Source organism: Schistocerca americana, chromosome 2 (assembly GCF_021461395.2).
Source record: "Schistocerca americana isolate TAMUIC-IGC-003095 chromosome 2, iqSchAmer2.1, whole genome shotgun sequence".
NCBI lineage: Eukaryota > Metazoa > Arthropoda > Insecta > Orthoptera > Acrididae > Schistocerca > Schistocerca americana.
The window spans coordinates 659782855-659794037 of NC_060120.1; the positions used below are offsets into that span (position 1 = coordinate 659782855).

At 38.4% G+C, this 11183-nt stretch overlaps 1 protein-coding gene and 1 long non-coding RNA gene across 3 annotated transcripts; both read left to right on the forward strand.

Annotated features, from left to right (window-relative positions):
* The first annotated feature begins 960 nt into the window (after positions 1-960).
* LOC124595778 (E3 SUMO-protein ligase ZBED1-like) lies at positions 961-5072 on the forward strand. Of its 2 annotated transcripts, none has more exons than XM_047134664.1 (2): positions 961-1236; positions 4538-5072. In XM_047134664.1, exons 1-2 carry the CDS (start codon positions 1071-1073, stop codon positions 4963-4965), a joined length of 594 nt encoding a protein of 197 aa, XP_046990620.1. In that variant the 5' UTR covers positions 961-1070; the 3' UTR covers positions 4966-5072. The 2 variants fall into 2 exon arrangements, with proteins under 2 accessions (XP_046990620.1, XP_046990621.1); XM_047134665.1 differs by lacking the exon at positions 961-1236 and adding an exon at positions 2453-2536.
* Positions 5073-5203: 131 nt separating this feature from the next.
* Positions 5204-7689, forward strand: LOC124595779. The gene is made up of 5 exons (XR_006978244.1): positions 5204-5554; positions 5662-6321; positions 6436-6551; positions 6655-6725; positions 6831-7689. It is a non-coding gene; the product is annotated as an uncharacterized LOC124595779 (long non-coding RNA).
* The last annotated feature ends 3494 nt before the right edge of the window (positions 7690-11183 follow it).

Genomic DNA, 11183 nt, shown 5'->3' on the forward strand with positions numbered 1-11183 from the left:
TCTGTTGAAATGTAACGAAAATGTACTGAAGATGGCTGTTTATAGCCGAAATCTAGATCTGCAAGAATAATAAAAGATATTGGCATTGTGACTGACTGCTGTGTGCCTCTCCTTCCTTATCTTTCTGTCTGTTTCTGTACGTGTGCCTTCTTCAATATACACTGTTCACCTAAATTGTATGAATGTAGTTTCTACATAAGTTGACTACAAGAAATCTGTAAGTAAAAAGTTTTTTTTTTCAAATCCACCATTAATTGTAGTGGGCAGTCAAATGAAACGAGAGAGATGAAAAAATAGAAAGTTAACTGTTTATTATTTCATAAATAATAGCCATAACTGTTAAGAGATTTATCCCGCTGCCAGACATGGTCAGCGCTTTCGTGTAGAAATGTTTGCGGTTCCCTACTGAGCCATTATTGTACCGGTAAGCTTCGGACAAAGAGGTACATGCCTGGATGCAATCATGGTTCTGTAGACAACCACAAGCACTTTTCCGTGTGGGTACGACCGTCTTGTTAAACTAGAATAAATGTATTAACAATTATGGTGATTACTTTTCAAAGAATAAAGTTTCCTTACTTTTTTCCATCTGTCTCGTTTTCATTTGACTGCCGCTTGTATACAGGTTGATTCAGGAGGAATGTCACATAATTTGTGAGGTGATTCTACATGTGAAAACAAACCGAAGTAGTCCGATGAAGTGTCCCATTTTCGATTGTTACGGAACTGGAGAGGTTAAAGACTACACACATCGTGAATGGGGATATGAGGGCAAGTGTGAATATTACTTATGGAAATGCTGTGTAGACGCTGTGGACAGAATAATGGTGGGACAGATGAGTAATGCAGCTTACAAGAGGTGCGGGGATTCTCCAACAGATGGCAGCACTGTGACGTTGCACCGAGGCAACAGCTGCCTGCAAGTTTACCCAGTGTGCAATCGTGGGTTTGATCAGTAAGCAGCCGTTAGCCACGTACTTGTCGTGCTTGAGAGTTTTTTATTTGAGCAAGTCCGTTGTGTCCGTGAATACCAACATAAGCATACGTTCACCCATGGAGAATTTGCAGACATGTTGTTTGCGTACAGCTACTGTAACGGCAGCGCCCATGTGGCTGTGGCAGAATACCAGAGGCGTTTCCCTGATCGACGAGCTCCCTGTCATGGAGTATTTCCAAGGGTTCTTCAAACGTTACGTGAATCTGGATCACTATCCAGTAGACATGTAACATCAGGAGGTGAGACTGCCCAGTCAGCCGACGAAAGGGACGACGTTTTTGCAATAGTACAACAGAGTCCCACCACCACTACACAGAGTATTATTAACCCGTCAACTGGATATTCCATAAATGGGTGTATGGTTTACTACTAGGGCTCGTATCCATTCATGTGCAGCTCATGCAACATCTGCATCCAGGTGACTCATGAGCAGACAACAATTTTGTAAATGGTTGGCTGTACACAGATACATTGTGCAGTACATTTTATTTACAGATGAGGCTACATTTACATGCAGTGGTATCATGAACACCCGCAATTCTCATAGACGGGTGATGGAGAACCCACATGACACTTTGGAAACAAGATTCCAAGTTAGGTTCTCAGTGAACGTCTGGTGTGGTCCAATTGATGACCTGGTTATAGGTCCTGCCAAATCTCATAACAGCCACAGCATACACATATTTCCTGATAGAAGACCTACCTGCAGCCCAATATCTGAATAACTAGTGGTGGGCAGGAAATCGCGTATGTTAGAAATCACAGTGACTGAGAAGTCACAGATATCACAGTAGCAACTTTACAGAATCTAACTGCGATTTCAGTCACAGTTAGCAGTCGCAAGTAGTATTTCACATTCAAAGACGTGAGCCATCTGTTGGTCGAATTTAGCACTGCTTTCTGCGATTTCAGTGACAAGTCGCAACTAAGAGTCGCAAGTAGCAACTAAAAAGCGCGGTTAATAGTGGCATCTGTTGGCCAAAGTTCGTACTACGTCCATTTCCGCGGTACGCTATGGAGTCCAACTGCGATTTCCGTGACAAGTCCCAACTAAGAGTCGCAAGTAGCAACTAAAAAGCGCAGTTAACATTCTTTGTCGATTGACTTTTTGATTGACTTTCGTACTTCGTTTTAAGGACATGAGACGAGATCGATGTATGGTCGAAGAATTGAACCACGGCCTATGTTATAGGCGGCTGATTCGATCCCATTCGTTAGGTCTACGTTACTGGGATTTCCCCAACTAGTTGAAAATTCCCAGCGTGGGGACAGTATTTCCTGATTTTCTTCCATTTCGTCTCTGGTCGTTCAAGGGTTTACTTCTTGTTTCTGCCAAGATGAAGCGATCACGGAGGTGCGAATTGTGGAATCATTTCACTATTCTGGATGAAGAGTATGCGAAATGTAGTTTATGCGGCAAAAAGTTGTCGTACAGAACCAGCACGACGAACTTGAAGAAACATATCGAAAGGTCGCATGTAATGGTGAACTTTGCGACAAATTCTTCAAGATCCGTCGACCCTGTGTTGCCAGAGCCAGGTATTTTGCAACAACTGATTGTTTTACGGGATGATTGTTTTTTTGTCAGCACTCTTTTTAAAACAGCGCTGTTAATACCAAGAAAACATGCTAGGCTGTGTGATATTATAAGTAGATTATTTAGAAAATTTACTCTTGGGGCTAGGATTGTACTTTCAATTTTCTAACTATGGTATATGCGTTTGTAAGTGTAATAATCCCCATCGAGCTTAACTGAAATTTGAACGAGATATTCTCGCCGTCCGTGGCACTTGAAATGTGCGCCACTGTGTTGTGCTGTTGGCAATGCCACATGGTAGCAATAGCCAATAAGAATTCGACATAAACGCCCGACGCAGCCGTTACCAACATGCGCGCACAACATTCACACAGGGAAACACTTATAATTTCTTCCAACACGACCATTTCCTGTGCAAATTGCGCAGTTGCTCCTAGAATAGTTAAATGACATTAACTGTCCGAATTATAGTGAAGATTTCAGCTTCTTTAAGTATTAAATTCGAGTTGAAAATATATAGCGTAGTGTAACAGGCTGCAAAGCAACCCGCAAGCCCGCTCTATTTAAACTAGAACGTGGATGTTCACTTCCATGAAATTTATGTTCTACGTCAGACAGTAATTAGAAATAAGTTTCCACTTTTTTTGTTGCTGTATAGTGTAACTTAAGGCTGCGATTTGATTTTGATTGTACCAAATTAACATCGAGTGAAGTGCGATGTAATTTAAAATCTGAATGGTGTATTGTATTTCACGTGGCTCTTAATTACTGTTGTATAAGATTTCAAACTTGAAGTGGCGCGAGGAAAGGTTTACATTGCACGTATAATTAATATAACAGAACAGAATCTTTATTTGCCTATCAGTATGTTATCCATACAATTGGCGTCGTCAATAATTGAATACATAAAAGCAAAATATAATAATGCAAGTATTTATGTGCAGGACAAATATACATATGCTAAAATAATGGTAATAATAAAATAATCATAATTACAGTGGTACTACACAGTGTTAACATAACAGCAGTAGTAATAGTTAATTACATTTATCACATATTATACAAAAGTATCTACATAATTATGTGTTATCTTATGTATCCTGTAGAAAAAAGTGTGAATGCTTATACATTACTGTCGCACACCTATAGTCATACTTCATTATGTAGTTACCACCTGGTTACTGCTAGTGCATATTTCCTGTCTATCACTGTTTAGAAACCCATCAGTTGAGAAGTATAGCATACATTCGAACCACACTTCTATGGGATGCTTCAAACTATTCATTAATAGATTGCTTTCTGTTCTTATGATTTAATGTCAGTCTTGAGTATGAAGATCTAGATTACTGTTATTTTGGATGTTATGGGCATGGAGTTGGGATCTTAAATTAAAATTCTTAATGTAAGTACACATACGGGGCAGAGTCATTATCTTGAATTCTTTAAAGCATTTTTTTTGCAGCTTTGCCTTGGTGGTGGATGCAATATACATCTGCTTTCTTCTACCACTTCAAGATGGTACTTGAATTCACTGAGTTACCCCAAAACAGTATTCCATACTGCAATCGTGAATGGAAGAAAGAAAAATATGCAGAAATTAATAAATGTTTACTAATAATGCATCTCATGTTGTGTAGTAGGAAGACAGTACTAGCAAGTTTGGCACACAGATGATTTATATGCTTATCTCATGTGAGTTTTTGATGTAAATGCAATTCCAGTAATTTAACACATTTTGTGTCTTGTTTAAATGTCTTTAGGGTGAAGTAAACTACCTCCATTTTTATTTTATGTATTGATAATTGATTGGCCCTGCACCAGTCACTGCTCATTTCACTTACAACTTTGTAGTATTCTAAAATATATTTCTGATTTTCTCCATCAGTGAAGAGTGTCATGTCATCAGCATACAGTACTTGGAAAGTAAATTGTACTCTAAATGTATATCCTGCCTTTGTTGCTGACACAATCTGTATGCTGATGTTCAGCTTATTGTTTTATAGGTGAAGCCTCTCTTGCAGTGGAGTTGCCAGAAGAAGGCACCACAGCCAGCAGCACACAGGGGGAAGCAGTTCCCTCCACATCACTGCATCAGACAGCCATCACAGAATACATTCCCAAAAAGATGGGACTGATTCAAAAGAAGAAGGTGGATAGCAAATTAATGGGTCTGTTCACAAAAGACTATCAACCTTTCTCTATTGTAAATGACTCAGGATTCCGTAATTTTGTACATGCACTGAATCCCGCTTATGAAATACCGAGTAGAAGGACTACAACAAATGTAATGTTGACAGCAGCATATGCAGAAGCAAATGAGAAAGTACAACAAAAGCTGCAAGGCATAAAGACAATCTGTCTAACAACAGATTGCTGGACATCAGCTTCTAATGAAAGTTACATGGCTGTGACTGGACATTTCATAAATTAACAATTCAGATTACAGTCTGTACTGCTGGAATGCAGTCATTTCAGTGGTGCCCATACCAGCTCAAATTTGTCCACAGCTTTGATTAAAATTAGACAAATTTAGTCTTGGTGGCAAAATTTTAATGATGGTCACGGACAATGCACCAAATATAAAAAATGCTATTTCCACCATTCTCAAGTGGAAACATTTTGGTTGTTATGTTCACACTCTTAATTTAGTTGTGCAGGATGCACTTAAAAATGTTCAGGAAGTTCACTGGAAAGTCAAGACAATTGTAGGTTTTTTTTGAAGGAGCAGCAGTGCAACAGAGCAGCTCTTAACATGCCAACAGAACAGTGGCAAAGTAAATGTCAAGAAATTGATCCAGGACTTGCCCACAAGGTGGAATTCAACCCTGTTCATGTTGGAACGTATTGTCGAATTATCAGAGGCAGTGAAAATTACAGTTGCCCTTTGTAACAGACCCACAGATCTTCCGTCACTGTCAAATGATGAGTGGGAAATCTGCTCCGAACTCTGTTTGATTTTGAAACTGTTTGAGCAGGTTTCGAGGCAGCTCAGTGCAGAGGAGTACCCAACTGGCAGCTTGGTAAGTTAATAATTTACTTTATTTGGCTCATGTAAGTTCAATGTCATTTTATTGTATACTTTCCTTATATGTTGTGTAGTTGTTAGCATATTTGTCTCAATTTTCAGGTTATAGTCCTGACACGTGGACTTCTGGCAGTATGTGACGAAATAGCCAAAATGCAGCTACATGAAGTTTCAATGAAAGTTGTTGAGGCACTAAAAGAAGGGCTTACAAACCGGTTTTCGAATATTGAGCAGAGCAAGTCCATTGCCCTTGCTACTCTGCTGGATCCACGTTTCAAATTGCTGGCATTTCAGAACCAGGCAGCAGCAGACAACATGAAGAAACAATTAATTAATATTGTTGCCCAGAAAATGGAAAAATGTAGGCCAGTAGGTATTCAGCCTTCACAATCTGTTGAGCCAAATAATTTGGCAACTGAGTTCTTCTCTGTGTGGGGCATATTTGATAAGTTAGTGAAACATGCACAGCCACAGGGCACAGTACAGTCATGTGCTATTGTAGAGGTTCAAAGGTACATTGACAGCTCAGTCATCAGTAGAAATTGAGGATCCTCTGGCATGGTGGAGGCAAAATCAATACACATACCCAACCATTGCAAAAGTAGTGAAAGAGAGGTTTAATGTTGTAGCAACTTCTGTACCTTGTGAGAGGGTCTTCTCAAAAACTGGACATTTAATAAATGACAGAAGAACCCGCCTCAAGCCATCGAATTTAGAAAAACTAATATTTCTGAATGCCAATGGTACCTGTGATTAGTGCTGGTAAGTGATACATCATTAGAACACAGTACATTGTTAAACTACTCATAATCAGAATTGTTGTATATAAACAAGAATAATTATCATCTTCAATATGTTTCTTACATGCATACACAGTCTTGCAGAAAATTCTGGACCCGTGTGAGGTTTGCTTCCATGGAGGTAACTGGGCACTTTCAACACAAGCAAACAAGACCACACAACTGTATGATGCCTAGCAAAATGTAAAATATGTGAGTATTTGTGTCCAATAGGTGTAGGAAACCTTTTACTCTTCTCGAGCACATGTTGTCATGTAGAAAATGTTGAACTCATTTGTATTTTTATTATATGCAGGTAACTGGGCACTTTCAGCACAAGCAAACAAGACCACACAACTGTATGATGATTAGCAAAATGTAAAATATGTGAGTATTTTGGTGTTTCATAATTCACTATAAAGGATCACAAACAAGTCATTCGTCATACACTGTGGGCTTACTAAAATTTAATTTTTTTTCCTTTTGTTGCAGATACCTTTCACTTACTGCAGGTATTTCACTTTGGCATACATGTGAGTTAAATCTCTAGCATCAAAAGATTGGTAACACAGACCACTGATATCACTTCCAAGACTGTGTTTTCTTTGTCATATTAGTTTCTGTTTGTTGAAAAACACAGATTTAGTTTTGTTGATATATGCACGGTAATGAACAATTTAACGAGGCAGAGACCACATATTTTTAACCAGAATTTCATCATCATGCACTACTACATTTAAATCTTATAGATCGTCAACTATTTGTTCATTCGTTTGTCCACAGAAAGGTGACAGAGGAACAGGTCATACTGGGAGCAGTAGGTCTGTGACTTGGATGGAGCACAGTTACTGATTTGATGCCATTAAGGCACAAAGCTTTGTAATGATTAAAATGGTGAGTGAATGTAAATACTGGAAGTGTTATTTCTTTATACTAAAACCTGCTACTTTAAGTTATGTTTCAGAAATATCTTGAGCACCTCGACTTGAAAAATAACAGGAATACCATCTAGAAAGTGAGGACAGTCAGTCAATGATAATCCATGAGCTTATGCTGAAGGAAAAAAATTCTATATATGTAATAAAAGTTGATTGTAATGTGTGATGTTGTAGACATACAATAATCTGTTTTGTGCTATCTTTTACATAATGAATTTGGTGACACCATGTGGATAAAAACTGGAATGAGCAAAGAATACCAACCAAGACCCAAAAACCAGAAAGAGCCACGACCAGCTGTGGAACACACGCAAGTTTGAAAAATTTATTCCAAATGCACACTAATAGTGATTTTTTTTCTTTTTTCTTTTTGTTGTTGTTGATTGCAGATGTACATATATGTTCCTGTCTCCTGCTAAAATGAACCATCCCAACTAGCAAATTTTACTTTGTTATTTAGAACTTTTTTAATTGCATTAATTAAGAGCCACCTGCACTTTGAGAGGACTAAAACTGTTGAGATTTTATTATTCATTCGATAACAAGATTAATATGTGGGGTGTGTGAAATGTGTGTACATGTTTGTTTTGCTCATACTTGTACAAATGTTTCATGTAACCTGACGAGGCGAACCCAAGATTCGAGGAGGAGGAGGATCCCTCAAGACTGCAACATAAAATATTTAATATGTAGCACAACAACCGTACACAGTTGATAACGTCCTTCTGGGGTTTTGAGGAGCTGGTTTTCCTTCAGACCGTGGGCAAATGCCAGGACGTATAAGTTTCCAGCTCAGAAAATGCTCATTTTTATGAATTTGTCAGTAAAATGCTGTAGATAAATACCAAAAGAAAAATGCTTCCTGTAACACAGATCTTTTATTACAAATGTGTCCTAATAACACAAGTTGTAACTTTTTTTAAATATTTGCAGTCTGTGTAACTTGAAAAACTGAATTATGTAGAAGAAACAGCTTGTCTACATAACAATGTAACTGTATTTACACCAACATTATATAATTTAATATTTACTGACAATACCATATGTAAAACCATAGATAAATAAAATCTATTTGAATTTAAACAGAAATACAGTAGCTGCCACCACATATTTGACATTTCCTGAACCTGTTCAGTAAATTATAAGTGTGCATTTTACCTGGTAGGAAGTAGCTCTTATCCCTTGCAATAACCAGTCAGATGGCATTAGATATGTGCTCAAGGTCACAAGGTTACTGCTCACTGTACTCACTAGCATTTCCCGAGACCACCTGCTGATGCACTGTTAAGTCTCTTACAAAGCTAAAAATGTAAAGAATTTAATGAAGTTTGTTCCTGCAGTTGCAGGTAAATTCACCAGGTGGGAATGTACCTTTCCAGCACCCAGTGTCTTTCTTTGGACCAAATTAAGAGCAAGGGCTGCAGACAAGTTTAAAATTTGGAGAGCAAGTTTAACATTTCATCTTTCTAATAGACATGGGTAAACAGTCCCATTTCAATGTGAAAAATCTGAATATCTGTTTTATGCATATGTTATTCCCTAAATGTAGCTGTAGTGTCACCATCATCTTAAAACCAAACTGCTGTGAATTGTTCAACTTGCTTGCTCCAATCCAGCCACTTATTACATAGGACCTATACATTTTAAACTTAGGCACTGGAAAAGGAATTGCAACTGAGACTTCATACTGGCATCACGATCTAGGTGTTCGCCCTTAAAATTTATCTCGGCAGGATTACTGAAGTATTACTTATTTTTAAAAACAAGTCCAATAACCTCATACTCAAAGTTATTGGCAACTTACTTTACATATTTAAAAAAATCTGCCTCAGTGGTTTTAACGCTTGTAATATGCCTCAGCTTGGGACTGTGTGCATACTGCATGATGTCACGCACTTTCAGCACCAGTAATGGTTGGCCAAACAGCTGTAACCGAATGTATTATATCAATAAGAAGCAGCATTGCCCATTTCTCCTGAAAATATCATTTAGAGACAAGTAACCTAAAAAATGTGTGAGATTCCGCTTCCAATATGACAATTATGGTAAATACTCCACCTGCCTACAGGAATTTGCAATGTTAACACAGCAGAACTCTGACATCTGTATAAGTGTAATGAAACAAAGACAATAGTATTGAATCATATGAGTGCCTCGCTTTTGTTCCGACAGTGTTCAAAACTACGGAGGAAAATTTTACACCTGGCGTTCTACATAGCAACTGCACACAAGAACTTTTTGCTGACACTACAAGCACCTTCATAAGTAAACTTTTCCTGGTTTACCTTCAAGTACTACACTTAAATGATTCCTGATTTAAGATCTGTACTTCCCACTTTCATAATGGGCTCAAAATGCATACTCTAGACCTTGGGTTATATTCCAGGTCAGTGTCACACCAAGCTTCTGGGGAAAGGGGGATGGGGGGCGGCGGCATGTCACACTCTCCAACAAGTCTTTACCAGTAATTAAATGGCGGAAGATTTTTGGGTATAGGACTGCTTAACACGTGGAAAATATTTTATTTATTCACTCACTGTATTTAACATTTATCATTCCTTTAAAATCGCGTAAGAACTTCAAATTAAACACAGTTCAATCACTCATTATGCACACTTATTTCATAATTATGGCACTTTTAAACTGCAAATCCTCCAAGAGCTGTCTTGAATATTCACGATTCTCTCCCAAGAGCCTTGAAGTGGATAGATACGTACAGAAACCAGTAATCGGGGTTGGAACTGCGTCTGCAAAATTAAAAGGATTATTAAACATTTTTGCTGTCACTAATTACAAGCAATGTAATTGACAGAGTAGTATTACTAATATTTGCTGTCATGAAAGCCATTCAATGGGGGACGTTTCACATTTGCAAGAACGATCTCATTTAAGTAATTAAGTTCATCGAAATCTTAGAAACTAACCTCTCGTCTGACGAAGACAGTCTAAAGACGCAGTGGCTGTTGACGATAATATTTCGAATTATCGCTTTACTGAGTGACTGGAATGTAGTTCGGGTACCTGTGAACATAACAATACGTTAGAGTTCTTTTTCTAAACACGAACTATTACGGTACTGTTTGGCTACTAACATATTAATTACATTATTAATAGTTTCACAATTGTTTCTTTAATACAAAAGTAAAGCCAACGGAAGAACAATTGTAAAACACACTTACTAATGTCAGTTTTCTTGAGATGCAATTCTCTGTGTGAACACATGTAACTTTTTCATTCGGAGATAAGTCGCAGAAGTAGCAGAAGTCGCAGAAATCGCAGAAGTAGCAGAAATCGCAGTGGTAGAGTGCGGAGGCATACAAGAGCTGGATTCCTTAACTGCGATTCTTAACTGCGACAAATCAGTCAAGAATAACAGATACTGAAAAGTAGCATTCACAGAAATCACTGATATCGGAAAATCGCAGTTTAGCCCATCACTAAGAATAACACATTTCCTCAACAGTGGATTGGCCGTGGCGGACCCATTAACTGGTCTGTCAGGTCACCCGACCGAACCCCATTGGACATCTGTTTAGGGGGCTGGTTAAAGGGGGATGTATGCTCTACTAAGGTGGAGACGAGTGAAGAACTTGGCGCTCGCACTACCAACACTGTGGGCCGCATTAAAGCCCGCCGAGATGATGTTCGATGTGCACCACAACACACCCTGCGATGCATTGACAAGTGCGCTGAGATGGTTTAGGAACTTTTTGAACACCTCTTGCAGGATAAATCAGTCATGTATCCCACCATTATTCCGTCGACCACAGTTCCTACACAGTATTTCGGTAAGTAATATTCTCTCTTGTCTTCATATCCATTCATGGATGTGTGTAGTCTTCAAAACGCTCCAGTTCCGTATCGATCGAAAACGGACACACGTTCACAGGATTTTTCGGTTTATTTT